This window comes from Eumetopias jubatus, unplaced genomic scaffold (genome assembly GCF_037043125.1).
Source record: "Eumetopias jubatus isolate StellerSeaLion01/CBP00866 unplaced genomic scaffold, mEumJub1_p1.0 scaffold_1, whole genome shotgun sequence".
Classification (NCBI taxonomy): Eukaryota; Metazoa; Chordata; class Mammalia; order Carnivora; family Otariidae; genus Eumetopias; species Eumetopias jubatus.
This window is the reverse complement of record NW_028274807.1, coordinates 159108258-159124416: the sequence shown is the minus strand read 5'-3', so window position 1 is coordinate 159124416 and position 16159 is coordinate 159108258. Positions and strand designations below refer to the sequence as shown.

Below are 16159 nucleotides of genomic sequence, written 5' to 3'. Positions count from 1 at the left end.
CTCCTGTAGGTCCTGGCCAGCTCTGGGAGGAGAGGTGGGAGTTCTCAGTTCATGCCCTGCTAGGCGTTAGGGCTGTTGTGCCTCACCTGGTCCTGGCAAGGGATCCGCACTCCAGGTGAGCGCTCAGCTTGCACAGGACTCCTGTGTGTGAGGGGATGAGAGTGAAGTCCCGCCTTGGAAAGAGAAACATCCAGCTAGCCTTGTGGGGTGGGGAGACCAGGAACCAGGCCTGACCCTAGTGCCTTGCTGCCCAGAAGTCAGGCTAACAGGGAACCAAGGGTGCAGCTGATGCTGTGCAGGTGTGTGCATGTGCACTTGAGTCAACACTTGGCGGTGTGAGTGTGTGGGAAGGGGTCCTGCAGTAAACTACAGTTTTATAGCTGCTCTTGAAAAATCCGATGCCAAACCCTGCAGGTGCCATTTAATCACCATGTGAGATCGGGAAATTTGCCTAACCTCTCTGTGCCCCAATTCCCTGTACAATGGATCAGTGAGTGCCATCTAAATCCTAGATGTTAGTGATAAATTAATTTATTTTTACAGTTACTGCCTGTTTCTGGCAAAAGATTGGTTTCTCTTACAGCGGTGATACGAAAGTTCCTTCCTATTACATTTTTTGAAGTTTTAAAGGTCTATTTGAGGAAACATGTTAAGTAAATAATAGTTCTGTTGGCTTAAAGATATGGCTCCAAATGGTGATGATACGTCTTAAATAGCAGAGAAGTGGGAAATGCAGCTCACAGATAAAACCAGAAGCTCATTATTATGGCTTTCCAAATGACCGGACAGAGAGCCTTGGGACGCGTCCCGCTCAGTCCCTGTCGGGCCCTCAGGCAGGGCTGCCGCTGCTTTGGGCCCAGGGCCCAAGGATTTCCAGCCATGCACATGCCCAGTGGGCCCCAAATCTAATCTACACTTGCATTCCAGATCCTACCACCCTCCCCCCACAGTCTCTGTAAGGGGTCCCAGCCTCTGGGGCCTTTGGGCAGGAGCCCTGGTCTCCTGGGCTGCCACCTGGTGGCCAAAGCTGAGAACAATGTCTCAGCTTATCCCTGTGGAGAAAATTCCTGGAGACCTGATCCCTGGAGGCCCATGGAGGGGGGGGGGGGGGTGGCTTAGTGTGGGGTCTTGGAATGGGGGGGTTGGATATGCCTTGCCAGAGGCCCAGGGCCTCAGTATCTTCCCTGTGAAGACACCTTCTGCAGCCTCTGTCCTCTCAAAGGGGCTCACGTTCATTTCTTCAGCAGATACTGAATTACCCACTCTGCGTGGGGGCTCCAGGGGAGAGAACAAGATAGGCTCTTTGGCCTCATGGAATTTACATTATAGAAGGGGGAGGGCATAGAAAACAGGAAAAAATATATAAGACCGTGCAAGGTGGTAAATGGTGCAATAAAGAGAATAAAGCAGGATAAGGGATGGGAAGTATGTATACCGCACATAAGGAGCAAGGATGGTAGGGGCAGGCCTCAGGGAGGATGTGACACTTGAGCAGATATGAGTCAGGTGAGGAGGAGCCACACGGGTATCTGGAGGAGGACATTTCCAGGCAGAGGACCAGCCCTTGATGAGGCCTTGATACGATGTGCCAGTAGCGATTACCTAACAAGTTGCCCTAAAATTTAGCAGCTTAAAACCATTTAAATTTTGCTCACAAGAAAGACAATTATCATATGATTTCACTCCTATGTGGAATTTAAGAAACAAAACAGAGGAACATAGGAGAAGGGATGAAAAAATAAAATAAGACAAAATCAGAGAGGGAAACAAACCATAAGAGACTCTTAACTCTAGGAAACAAACTGAGGGTTGCTGGAGGGGAGGTCGGTGGGGGATGGGGAAACTGGGTGATGGGCATTAAGGAGGGCACTTGATATCATGGGCACTGGGTGTTCTATGCAACTGAGGAGTCACTAAACTCTACCTCTGAAACTAATAATACACTATATGTTAATTGATTTCAAATAAAATAAAAAATTTTTTTAAATAAATTTTACTCACCATTTTGTGGGTCAAGATTTGGGGAAGGGGCTGAGTTCGATGCTTCTCCCTGGGGGTCTCATTCTACTGCATCAGATGGCAGTTGGGACTGGCAGGGTTGGCCATCCCTGATGCAGAGCTCAGCTGGGCAGCTGACCTCAGCACCTCCACATGGCACACCCCAACCTGGGGTCCCGGGGTACTTGGGCTGCTCCACAGAGTCTCAGGCTTCCTTCTGCTGGTTACCTGATAACCACGAAGTTTGGCCCAGACTCAGGCGACAGGACCATGCCCTGGCATCACTTGGAGAAGGACCCAAGCAAGGATTTGCTGGCATGTTTTAAAACCACCACCGGTGTGGACAAGGGTCGTCGAGAGTGGATGGAGAATCAGAGAGGCAGACAGAGAGTCCATATCCCCAGAGTGTCTTAGGCCACAAATGGGTTATTCTAAGCAGTCTGCAGCTGTGTTGCTAATCAACTGGAGGTGGCTGGGAGGAGGTGGGGCACCAGGAGAGAGGCTGGTGCTATCTCTGGGAGAGAAGATGTGCATGGGCCAGGGTGGGGTGGTCTCAGGGTCCAGGGTATATTTTCAAGTTAGAGGGGTTGGGTCAGGTGGTTCAGGAGAAGGTGCCCAGGGTGGCAGAATGGATGGAGGAGAAGGAGGGGAAGCTGGGACCAGGCCGATGATTCAAGAGACAGAAGCCCTGCCTGGCTCAGGAAGGCCAGCTAGATACTGCAGAGATTGGGGTCCAGTGTGGCCTGGACTGGGGGTGACAGGCAGGCAGGGCTGGGCTATGTGGTGCTGGTCGCCAAGGGTTGCTAGGACAAGAGGCTGGCTAGGACAGAAGCAGCACTGGGGGCAACCAGTGGGGAAACTAAGGCAGGCACTTGGTGACTGGAGAGAGACCACATCAAGCACCAGGGAGGCACATACTGAGCGAAACTGGGTTTGGCTTGTAGTGCCTGCCTGCCTTTCTTACTCCTTATTAGTTTAAATTTTTTATTTATTTGGTTTGTCCATGGAGCAAAATTCAAAACCACCAGAGGTTTTTTCAATTGAGGTGAAATTTATATACCATAGAATTAATCATTTGAAGTGTACAGTTCCATGGCATTTAGTACACTGACAATGTTGAAAGTGCCAGAGTTTTACAATGAAAAGTCTCCTTCCCTCCCTACTTCTTTGTAGTGTACACACACACACACACACACACACTTTCTCTTTATTTTCTGTACTACGTACATTGCTCTGTTCCTTGCTTTTTGATACAGGCCAACAATTGGAAAACTAACAATATCTTAGCAGATGTTTATTCTGTAACAGGCAATAAGACCTTTACATGTATTCTCATTTAATCCTCGGACACATCCCATGAGGTAGGTACAATTATTACTTTCATTTAACAAATGAGGAAACTAAAGTACAGAAAGGCTGAGTAACTTGTCCAAGGACACACAGCTAGTGAGTGGTAGAGTCAGTCTGGCATATGTAACATCCCTGACCTCCTCATCCTTTTACGTAGCTTGTACGATGTTTTAAAAATGAAGCTATTTATTTTGCGATTCTTGTAGATTCATGTTGTAAGAAACAATCCCATGTGCCCAGTTCTCCAATTGGTAACATCTTGCAAAACTGCAGCACAGGGTCACAACCAGTTCGTTGACGTCGATGAAATCCACCATCTTGTTCAGCACAATGTTTAAAACCATCTTTTAAATGATTGCAAACATTTCAAAATGAGGAGACCTCACAAAAAGATTTCTGGCTTACCTTGAGCCATCAGAAGATGAGGTCTGCCAGGGAGACTGCAAGGGTGGCTGGGAGGGTGTATAGAGCCAGAGCTCTGGGTTCTGAGGGTTCAGATCCTAGCACCACCAATGAGCAGCTGGGTGGCCTGAGACAGTTCCCACCACCTCTCTCCACCTCAGCTTCCACATCCATAGAATGGGACAGTGAACTCCACAGGGCCGATGAGGGGACAAAGTGAACTGGATCACGTGATGTGCTCAGAAGATGTTTGTTGTTCTTTTCCCCTTGCCTTGTGCAGGTACTGCACTGGGTGCTTACGCAACCCATTTGTGCCTCCTGCAGCCTGAGTGGTAAATTACCACCCACTTTTCTAGATTGGGACACGGCCCAAAGCCACAGGGCCAGTCAGCAGCTGACCTGGATTACCACCCAGATGTGTTGTTTTCCCAGGACCACCAGGATTCTATTGCTGTCGCTTCCTGGCCTTGTGAGACCTGGGCCTCAGTTTCCCCATCCGTAGCACAGGACTGATTAGGAGCACTTTCTTACAAAGTTGTTAATAAAATCGAGGATGAGAGCCATCTCCAGGTGGGCCCTTCACAGAGAGCTTTGGGAAGGGGATGAGGCAGTGTGAACCTCACTGGGAGTCAAGGAAGGTACACCTGCTGCTGGGGGGGCTTCTGCCATGCCCCCCACATGGGTGGCAGGGAGGAGGGGTACAAGGAGCACTGCCTGCCTTCTGCACAGACCCTGCATTCTGTGCCAGCTTCAGTATCACATGGCTCCCCATCACCAAGATACCAACCCAACATCGCCTGCCTGGGGTAAGACTGCCAAAGCAAACCCCAACATCAGAGCCCCACCAATCTCTCCAAAGCTGTGTCCTAGAAAACGCAACCCCTCAAGGCCAACACCCCACTAACAGGACAAACAGAACCCTATGTAGCAGTCTCCCCTGCATGAAGTCTGCCTCTCCCCAGAGCACTGCCCCCACCTCAGGTCAACACTGCAGGCAGGCAGGCTAGGGGCCAATGACCCAATGACCTATACTTGGCTCCTTCTGCGGGCCCTGGGCCCAATGAGGGGCTGGAGGAGGTGGCTCTGGAGCAGGAGGTCCCCGCCCAGTGGGACCATGATTGCCCAGTTTCGGCCTGGCCTCCCCACAGAGCTGGCCTCCGTCTCAGTCTCAGCCAGACATGTCCAGCCTCCAGGCACTATGCTCTGGCCTGCCACTGCAGCCCCTCCCGGAGAACCCGGGCCGCTGGGCTGGGGTGCCCCACGCACCGGTCAGGACCCCCGGCCTCAGCCCCGCAGAGGAGCAGGTAAGAAGTCGGGCCCCATTCCCGCAGGGCCTTTTGCCCTCTGGGTGCCCTCCAGATGGTCCGGGTGGGCACTTCCTACTCCTGTTGTATCTGCGGGAGCTGCGCTTCTCAACTCAACTTCCCACCCCTGCCGGCCAGGAGCTCCCGAGGGGGTGGCGACGGGACAGGGGGACCCAACGTGTTCCACCCTCGGCCCACCCACTTCCTCATTCTCTCCCCAACGGCCATCCTTGGGTGCAAGATTAGGGTACCCATTACTGATGGGGATCCTGAGACTCAAGGTCACTCGGCCAGGAAGCAGTGGCTCTGTGGCTGCCTTCAGTCAGAGGAGCGAAGCCGGGGCGAAGTGCCCCAAAAGCACAGCAGCGCGGTGTACCCTCCTGCCCAGACACGCACACGACTTTGAATCTACGAAGCCAGCTCTTGTCTTCGCCTGTGTCCCTCCCCGCAAATCTTGCAGTGAGTTTGCCGCAGAAGGCTAGAAGGGCAGTGGGGGCGTGATGACGCTGGTAGGAACAGGACGGAAGCCAGGTGTCCCCACCGTCGCCTACAGCCCCGAGAGCCCGGCCAGAGACGGCCCGGGACTGGGGGCGCTCCAGCCAGCACCCCTGGCAGGTCTGACCGTCTGGGAGCACGCGTGTCTCCCTCGTAAGCTGGGGAGGCGGGGTGGATAATTACACCACGCGGTAGTGGAGGCCAATGAAATGAAGTAGGTGGCACGGTTATATCAACAGTATTCTCTTTTTCTTTACTCAGAATTACTAGAGAATTTCAGGAACAGTGTGTGTGGGGGGAGGATAGAAAATATAAATAAGCACAAACATTAAAAAAGGAATCACACAACCCCACCCCAGATAAAGACTGCTGCGCTTCAGCGGCTGCCCCCTAAACTTTCTGCCCAGCACTGCTCACAAAGTGGGGGCGGGGCGCTGGGGTGGGCCGGGGGGGGGGGGGGGGCGCTGGAACGGGGAGGGGGCGGGGCTGGGAGGAGCTGGCACGAGAGAAGGGTGGGGCGGAGTGCTGGGGGTGAGGGTTTTTTTGGGGGCGGGGCTGGGCTGAGCGGGAGTTAGGAGAAGGGTGGGGGCGGGGTACTGGGTGTGAGGGGTGTTGCGTGGGCAGGCTCTGGGGCGGGGCTGGAAGGAGCTGGAGACGGGGAAGGGTGGGGGCAGGGCGCAGGGGAGTGCCGGGTGTTGCTGGGGCGGGGCGCTGTGTCTGGCTCCACCCCCTTCAGGGGGCGGTGCTTATCTCGCCCAGCCCAACAAGTCAAGGTTGTCATTAAAGCTTCCTCCCCCTGGGTCACCTCCCCGCTGGGTGCCAAGGCCTCGACTTTTGATCTTGAGGGCCTGGAGGGCTCTGCCACCTGCCCATCTCAGGTGATGCTTTTTTTTTTTTTTAAGATTTTATTTATTTGACAGAGAGAGAGAGAGAGAGACAGCGAGAGAGGGAACACAAGCAGGGGGAGTGGAGAGGGAGAAGCAGGCTTCCAGCTGAGCAGGGAGCCTGATGCGGGGCTCTATCCCAGGACCCTGGGACAATGACCTGAGCTGAAGGCAGATGCTTAATGACTGAGCCACCCGGGCGCCCCTCAGGTGATACTTTTATGGCAGTGTGTTGGCCTCTTGTGCTGGGAGGAGGGCACCCAGGAGCTGAGGAGCTTGGTTACCTCATCTTTGCCCTGGGTATGTCGCCATTTGCTTGAAGGACACAAAACCCCTGGAGTAGGGGCTACTTGCAGGTCTGGGAGTTTGGACTGTTGAAGCCGCTAAACCTTCCCTGGGGTACCAGGGTCAGCCAGCCTTCCATTGGTGCTTGTGAAACAGTAAGAAAGATGTATGTTGACCTCTGCCCTGACCTCTCTTCCTGCTAATACTTGGTCTTTGACCCCAGTTCCTGACACAAAGCTCCTAAATTCTTTGGAATTTCCTGGGTGATAGGAGCCTCTTTTGTTCTAAGGAAGCCACTGTGGGTGGGCTCCTAGATGGGGGCTGGTCACCAAAAAGACCATTCCATGATTAGAAACTTGGAACTTTGGGCCCCACCCCCCATTCTCTAGAGAGGGGAGAGGGGAGAGAAATCTAGTTAATAATCCATCATGCTTTGTGCTGAAGCCTCCATAAAAATCCCTTAACCACAGGGTTCAGAGAGCTGGGTTGCTGAACACACTGAAGTGCTGGGGCAGGTGTGGTGCCCCAAAAGGGCATGGAAGCTCCATGCCCCTTCCCCAGACTTTGCCTTGTGTACCTCTTTGTCTGGTTGTTCATCTGTATCCTTTCTCATATGCTTTATTATATAATAAACCAGTAGACATGTTTCTCTGAGTTCTGTGAGCTGCTCTAGCAAATTAGGAACCCAAGGAAGGAGGTTGTGGGAGTCCTAATATGTAGCTCGTTGGTCAGAAGTACAGGTGCAAGCCTGGGATGTGTGACCGGCATCTGAAGTGGGAGGGGCAGGTTTTGGGACTCAGTGTATTAGCTCCCGGTGTGAGCTGACTCCGCGTAGATGGTGTCAGAACTGAATTGAATCTTAGGTCCCCCAGCTGGTGGGGAGAATTGGTCATGTGGGGAAACCCCTCAAACCAGTCGCAGAAGCGTCCTGTGTGAGAACATTCCCCTTAGAGAAGAAACACGAGAGGCAGTCCCAAACCCAGTGACTTCATCAGCAGCTCGCTTTATACTTTGCCTTCAGCTTGTTTTCAATTCTTCTAAAATTTAATGTGTCTCTTTGATTTTTGACATAAACTTTCCAGGTAATTTTGTAAGATAAGGAAGTCAAGTATTATAATCGTGGAAGCTCCCCACTTCTCCTCCTGAGTCACCATGGCCATTTTTTGGCATATCACCCACACACATTCTATGTACATGCAAAAGGTGTGTGTGTCCTTCTTAAGAATATAGACACATTCTATACACATCAGTTTTTTTGGGTGTTCGTTATTGGTGAGTTTAGAGTTGTCCCATACTTGTAACTGGTGCACAGTATTTCATTACTTGGGTGCGCTTCACTCATTGTTCTTCTTTAAGTAGATTTCTCTGCTTAAATATAGAGTATGGTCTGGCTATAATTTTAGTCGGTGTATTCTCAGCACAAACACAGGACATCTCTATAGTGCGGAGTGAAATTTTTGTCATGTAATAGGAGCAGTTGCTCTACTAGAAATGTCTTTAGCACCCCCTGGTGCCATATGCAACTACTCTTAGTGACCTGTTCTCCAAATCCTGCCCCACCTGCAGGGGCTATTCTGGACATCAGATACCCAGACCTGAAAACCTCGCACCTGTGTTCGTGTCCCCATCACTAATAACACACTATGTTGAGCTTCTTGAGAGTGGGGATCTGTTGGGTTCATTCCTGGGTCTTCAGTGACACCAGTACTTGTTTGTTGAATGAACAGGCAAGAGTCTATGCTAAGTGCTCCAACCAAATCCTTCAAGAGTTTAGTGTGCAGGACAAACCTAGGAGGGCCTCTTGGAGGAGGTGGTCGTGGCAACATGGTCAAGATTCTTAGACTGGGAAATCCAAAAAGGAAGGCCATTTGGAGACAAAGGGGGGCAGTGAGTGAACATGCAGAGAAGGGCCTGTCCAAAGTATCATGGGGGTGAAGGAGGCCCCGTGTAGGTCCAAGCTGGCTATGGAGCTTGGAGAGTCAGGCCCAGCCAAATTATTGAGGACCCTGAAAGCCAAAAGCAGTGGGGACTTTATCAGATGAGTAATGGGTATCCCTTGAGGGTTTCTGAGTAGGGGCATGACCTGCTGCTTAACAATACTCCCCACAGAGAGTATAAAGGTTTCTACAGATTTCCTAAAAGGGCAGGGTGGGCAAGAGGCCCAACTAGAAGAAAGAAGTGGCAGCATGGAGGGCCATGAGTGTGGGAGATGATTATTTTGATGGCTGGCAATCCCATGGTACATGTATGTGCCAGACTCTGTTCAGTTAGTTGCCAAGACAGCCTATGACGTGTGTGCTGTTATTGTGCTCATTTTGCAGGAGAGGAGAATGAAGTTCAGGGAGGTGAAGGGTGCATGTGCCGTATAGCCACCGCTCTGGGATAGACTGAGATCTGAAGAGCCGGAGCACTGTAGCTGCAGCCTGGGCAGAGGCCGCCCCGCCCACAGCTAGGAAGCACCTGAGCCACAGTTTAGACCCAGGAGGTCTGGCTCCATTTCGGGCCAGAGCTGGCCTAATGAAGCCTGAGAAAGAGTGGGTGCAAGGACTGGGGTGATTCAAACAAGGCCACACCAGGTGGATCATGGCCATGATTTTTGACAGAAAGAGTGAAGTCAAAAACTTACAGGTGCCAGTTAGGATGGAAGGAAGGCCTAAGCTGAGTTCTCTCCCTCTCCCTCTCCTGTCTGTCTGTCTGTCTGTCTATCTGTCTCTGTCTCTGTCTCTGTCTCTCTCTCTCTCTCTCACACACACACACACACACACACACACACACACACACACACACTGTTCTGTGAGCTAAACAAAGTCGCAGGCTGGTACCCGTTTAGGTGATCAGCCACGATCCAGGAAAGATTTGTTTATGGCGGAAGTACCACTGTTCCCAAGACAGTATTCTGTCACTGTCTATTATTTTCCTGGGGCTGCTGTAATAAATCTCCATAAACGGAGTGGCTTTAAAACAGCACAAATGTAGTCTCTTACAATTGCACATGTCAGAAATCTGAAATGGGTTTCCTTGGGCCACGAACAAGCAACACTAACGTGTATGCAAGGATATTGACATCATGCTTGTTCTTTTGCTTTCTGATTGAGTCTTGTGATTCCCATTTTGGGGGCGCAAATATTACACATGAGATTGTCCTGGTTTATGTTTACATGTCTCAAAAGTTCATGATATATTTTCAGTAGCATTAAATATATTGTAAAATATCAAGTTAAAAAATATATGCAGCAGGGCTGCATTCCTTCCAGAAGGCTCCGGGGGGTTGGGGGTGGAGTGGGGGTGGATTTCTTTGTTTGCCTTTTCTAGCTTCTAGAGCCTGTCTGTGGGTTTTGGCTTGTGGTCTCACCCTGCCTTCCATCTTCACAGCCACCAGCATAGCCAATTCAAGTCTCCTTTTCTGACTCAGACCCTCCTGCTTCCCTCTTATGAGGACTCTGGTGAATATATAGGGCGGAGCTGGGTAATGCAGGATAATCTCCCGTCTTCAAATCCTTAATCACATCTGCAAAAATCACATCTCTTTTGCCTTGTAATGTAACATATTCATAGTTTCCAAGGAATAGAATGCAGACATCTTTGGGGGCCATTATTCTGCCCACCACACCATTAGGCATCCAGAATTCTCCAACCTGATGACTAAACCCGGGACATTCTATGAATTAATCCTCTGGCCCTAAGGGCACAGGCCACTGAGTTTGTTAGATTTTTAGGCCTATTAAGCCCAGGTGGGAATGGAGAGTTGTCTAGAATATTCTTTCCAATTTATGTGTCTTGAATACATCTGATTTTATCAATAAGAACCCACTTAGAACATGTATTATATGATTAATGGGCCGTAATTTCACCAATGATAATTCTCCTCTGACATTTTTTTTTTTAAGGATCTTATTTATTTATTTGACAGAGAGGGAGAGAGAGAAAAGGAAGCATGAGCAGTGCGAGGGGCAGAAGGAGAGGAAGAAGCAGACTCCCCGCTGAGCAGGGAGCCCGATGTGGGACTCGATCCCAGGACCCTGGGATCATGAGCTGAGCTGAAGACAGACACTTAACCGACTGAGTCCCCCAGGCACCCCGACCTCTGACAATCTATGTGCTGCACAGCAGACCCTCTGATGTAGACTGAGATTTGGAGAACTGAAGTACTCGTGGTCACATCCTGTGATTAGCATCCCAGCTGACCACCCAGATGTGAGTTGCCAAGTAGGGTGCCTGCTGGCTCTCCCTGTGGGTGTTGTGACATCTTAAAATAAACCAAAGACCTCTAAACAAGGAAGCTACAAAGTTGGGTTAGGGAGGAAGCAAAAAACTCCTTAGGTTCTGGTTTAGGGGTCTTTAAAAGAGCAGGTGAGTAGAGACGCTGTGTGCTGGACAGTGTGCATTTTCTCCTCTGATCCTTCCGACTACACAGCTGAGTAGGCCATGCCAAGAGATGAGGAGACTGAGGCAGGGGTGAGCAGCCCAGGGTCACACAGTAGGTGGCAGGGCCAGGGGCAGGCTCAGCTCCGGCTGCTGTTCATGCTTCTCGGGGGGCCGCTGACCCTGTCATTCCACCCAGCCTTTCCTCGCTGAGCCTACTCTGCAGAGGTCCCCAGGGTCCCTGGGCACCTGGGCTCCCCCATAGTCCTGCCTCATGCCTGTGGTGGGGTCTTGAGCAGATACAACCTGTCTGAGCACCATTTTCTCATATTAATGCTGAGAGCTGCTCCCAATAAGAGACTCGGAGCACTGAATCCTGGCCAGCAAACAGAGCTGCTGCTTTGTAAATTTTTTCACAAGAAATATTTACTGCATGTCTATTGCATAACTCTAGACATAGGGGATGAAGTTATCGAACAAAACTATAATAGAAGACTATGTTCCTGAACTAAGTAAAAACATGAAATTGTCGATAAAAAGATACAGTTTATCCTGGAAAGAGAAAAACATGAAAATCTGTTGTAGGATAGTTGACATTAAGACATATCTAGACTAAATTAGTGAATTTCGGGGATAAAGAAAAATTCAATGGTTATAAAATGGAAATCTTATGCAAGGGGAAAATATGGCACCCAGAGCTTTTGTGCTGCATTTAGGATTCAGGAACTTGCCAGAATCCCCTTTATGTGTATGGCATACATGCATTCTTCCTTCAGAACAGGCTGAATTTTTTACAGTGTTTAAAGACATTTTGAAGAATGGCCAAGTTATTTCTATCAATTGGTACATTTTAAAAATCATAGCATTTGACAAGGTTGACTCCAGGACCTCAGTAAGTTTGAGGGAAGGCGGCCCTGCTGTGAGGATATCGGGTTCCCACTGTGCTGTCCCCTCTTAGTGGGTTGTGAAATCTGTTTGGGGGGTTGCAATCAGTATTTATTAGAAAATGAAATAAAAGAAACTAGAACAGGACAGAATACATTAGGAGCTATGTAGTAAGGTCAAGTCCTGTGTAGATTTTGTGTGTGTGTGTGTGTGTATGTATTGCTTTTGAAACTTCTCTCTAAATGCTCAGTTTCACTTGAAAAACTCTTATGAGAAGCTCTACACCAGCTAGAAAACAACAGTAATCCTTGTGTTGAGGTGTACACGCACAGAAAGCAGCCAAAACCACGTGTGCACAGATGTGAATGTCACAGGTGCACAGGGAGAGGGGGACAGACCCGGGCCTTGAAAGGGGACCGCTGTCCTGACGTCTAATGCGTGGCTTGGCCTATCAACAGAGTTATGCAGTGTGTCCCTAAAGTGTGGGCTTCTTTCACTCAACAGCAGGTTGGGAGAGGCTGCCTGGCCGCTGCATGTCGCTGTTGGTGGTTTACCCTCGTTACTGTCCTGTAGTGGTTCCCAAAATGGGGTCCCCGGGCCAGCAGTGGCAGCACCAGGGAACTGGTCAGAGACGCAGATCAGAGGCTGCACCAGACCCTCTGGGTGATTCCAACGTCTGCTGGAGTTTGAGACGCTCCTGCGGCAGCGTATTCCTAGCCACTCTTCTTGAGGGAGAGACTCCTATTTCTCATCAGTTGTTTTTCCAAGGGAGAAGGGATGATGCGTGTCTGTTCCACATGAAAATTAACGCCCTGAGCGGGGGTTTTCTTTATGGCCTTTCTCACCATCTGCTGCGTCCTGCTTACCCACCTCCTTTCTTTCCTCCTAGCCCACCCAGCCCCAAGGCCCCAGTGACACCCTCGTCCCTCAGTCCTGGGTGTGTCTTACCCATACCCATGCAGCGTTGGACCTCTGGGTGCATCGCATAGGTGGTCCTGCTCCTAGCCCTCTGCCCCAGGCACCTGCGCTCCTGGCTGAGCATCCAGTGTCATCTCCCTGGTAGCACTTCTGTCCCTGCCCACATGCTGGCGTACCCAGGCCTAGGCCCTAGCGCGTTCTCCCGTCACCTGCTGCCTCCCCGTGTCCAAAGCCCACCTATCTTCCTCAAGTATCACACCACCTCTTCCCTCAGCAGATAGGCACTGAGTGCACATGAGGGAATAAATTCGCCACACCCAGCTCCTCATCTCCCCACCCCCAAAGCACTTTGTGCCCCAGGATCAGCTGGTTGAAGAAATGGCCTCCACATCCACCCAGACACCAGGCTGTCACCTTGGTCCCCTCTCCCACTTTGCCTGCGTCCGGGCTCTAGTCCAGGTGTTGGAAGGAAGAGCGCTATGAAGGGTCTGCCAGGGCTCCTGCCCTCCTTGAACTTAGCAAGACGGATTGTAAGCGATAAAACAAGCAACCCCTAGAACATCCAACAGTGAAAAGCTTGGGAAGGAGACAGAGGCAGGGGGAGAGCCTGGGAGTCAAGAGGGGGAGATCAAGGCGGGCCACGGCAGAGGGGGGCATCTGGACTGAGGCCTGAGTGAAGGAAGAGACCCTCCAAGAGAAGGCAGGGTGGCAGAGAGGGTTTAGGCAGAGGGAAGGGTAAGTGCCAAGGCCCTGCGCCAGGACCAGGACCCTCAGGGATGTCTGGAGGAGTGACCAGAGGGCTTGGGCGTTGGTCTGGATGAGAAGCCCTGGGAAGGTTTCTTCTTTCTCTTGGCTTGCTGTCCCTGGCTCCAGGCTCTTACCCCAGGCCTGCCTGGGTCTGGAGGGATCTCACTTCCAGAGCTGCAACTGTGCAGTTGTGCATTGTCTGAGGCTGGTTGCCAAGCTGGGCGCTGATGCAGTGTTGCCTCTCTACACTTGCACAAGGTGGCCGTGGGCTCCTGGCGGATCTGCTTTCCCCACCCTTCAGTCTGCATCTCCCACTGTAGCTGCAAGCCTCAGGGCAGGCCCCTCTCCAGTCCTTGACTGGGATAAACAGAGGCAGGGACTAGAGGTCTGCCTACATGAGGGGGGAGGGCAATCAGGGAAGGCTTCTTGTAGGAGGTGACATTGTAGATGGGCTTGGAGTGAGAACTAGGTAGTCTCTGGGTGGGGGCATATGTTTCTCAGTGGAGCAGAGGTGAATCTAAGCAGGGAAAGGGGATGGCCTCACATTGCTTGGCCTGGAGATCCCCCTCCCGCTGCTGCCCCCCCCTTCTCCTCCCCCAGTTGGCGCTGAGGAATGCCCTGCGCTACTTCCCCCTGGATGTCCAGGAGCTACTGGCCCCTGAGTTTGCCCAGGAGCTGCGACTGTATGGGCATATCTACATGTACCGGTTCTGCCCTGACATGAAAATGAGGTCAGTGCTGGGGGGTGCAGCGTCAAAGGGGGTCCAGAGTGGGCAGCACTCTGTGGGAGGGATGGAGCTGGAGGTCAGCCGGGGGGAATCCAGGCTGTCCACACTAGGAGGCCCACAGCTGTGATAGGCTGAGTGGACAGCCCTCACACAGAGAGGGGGTGGTGGCTGTGTTGTCGTCTGTGGGGGGGTCTGTAGCCTCCAGCTGGCTACAGCCGCCAGCCTGGCCAGAAGATGAGGGAATCCTTTTCAGACAGGTATCTCTGACCTACCATCCTGGGGAGTCAATCCTGAGCAATTCTGGAGCCAAATTATATATGAAATCCCTTTTCTAAACTTCATGTCTTGTCCTACCGAGAGATGAGGAGAGCTTTAAAGGGATGGCTCTGTCAGTGTCCTCAAACAGCTTAGGTTCCCCATCAGGGGGTCTCACGCTGAACGGTGCATGGCACTGGAGGCCTTGTAAAAAAAAAAGTGGATGGCTGGGCCTCACCCTACATTGTGGATTCAGCAGTTCTGGGGGGTGGGGGCCCGAGGATCTGCCATTCTCATGGTTCCCAGACAATGCTGCCCCCACCCAAAGCTCACACTCTAAGCACCACTGTTCTTGAATATGCTGAGGCCCAGACTTGTCTGGAACCACCCCAGGGAATGTCATTCCCCCCATAAAGTAGGAGCCACATCCCCTCATTCCTGTCAGGGCCTGTCGGCCTGGTATCTGCTCTAGAGTTGATGCCCAGAAGCACTGGTGGCACGAAGGAAGAAGGGATGAATAAATTCCATCTGGAGTGGAGGCTTCTGGAAGGCAGACATCAGCTTTGCTTCGAAGTCCATTTTCTCCCAGTTGCACCTTGCCAAGTGGGGAGGAAGGGCGGTCCAGCTGGGTAGGGACCTAACTCCCCATCAGGGGAGGCGAAGGACAGGGGTGCAAAGCACAACGTGAGCTCCAGAGTGGGCTGGCCTGGATGCTTTGGAACCGCCATCTGCTGGCAACTCCCTGGCGACTTCTGCAGGATGCCGTCTTGCTGTCCGCACCTGCGTGTCCAGGTGCTGGGCTGTGGCCAGCGTGGGCCTGAGCTTTAGCAGGCAGGGAGGCTGGTGCCCTCCCATTGTCGCACCTGGTGGCTGGACTCCCCTTGCAGGGCCTACCCAATCGACCAGTACCCTTGCCGGACGAGAGCCGCTGCAGCCATCATGCACATGATCATGAACAACCTGGACCCTGCCGTGGCCCAGGTAACAAGCAGGGGAAACTGAGGCCTGGGATCAGCACTGCCCAGTAGAAATGCAATTCAAGACATACGTATAATGCTTTTAAGCCTTTGATTTACAAACAAAGATAGATTCATGGGAAGTTGTAAAGGTAGTGGAGAGGGGACCACCGAACCTGCTCCCAGCTTCCCTCAGTGGCTGTATCTTCGGTGACTACCACACCTCATCAACATTGCTATAGTGGACACACATGTCATTTTAAATTTTCTAAAAGCCACATGAAAATGTAAAAAAAAACCCCAAAAAACAGATTTACTATTGTATTTTGTTTATCCCAATGTATCAGAAATATTATCATTTTAACCTGCAGTATAAACATTATTGAAATATTTTACAACCTTTTTTCCTACTAAGTCTTTGAAGTCAGGGTGTATTTTACATTCAGAGCATGTCAGATGAGCTATGGTTCAAGTGTTCGATAGCCACACATGGATGACCCAGTCTGGCCATGTGTGTCTGGCACGGGCGTCCTTGGGGACCAGGCTGTACATCAGACACCCATTTTGAGAAAGGATAGCCTTTGCAGGGG

The 16159-nt window shown here is 51.3% G+C and overlaps 1 protein-coding gene across 1 annotated transcript in view; it reads left to right on the top strand.

Moving 5' to 3' along the window:
- Nucleotides 1-4928: 4928 nt before the first annotated feature.
- UROC1 (urocanate hydratase 1) overlaps nt 4929-16159 on the top strand; it is a 42241-nt gene continuing 31010 nt past the window's right edge. Inside the window, exons 1-3 of the mRNA XM_028101831.2 lie at nt 4929-5054; nt 14231-14361; nt 15501-15594. Of these exons, the coding sequence (XP_027957632.1) occupies nt 4929-5054; nt 14231-14361; nt 15501-15594 (351 nt within the window). The remainder of the gene's footprint in view (nt 5055-14230; nt 14362-15500; nt 15595-16159) is intronic.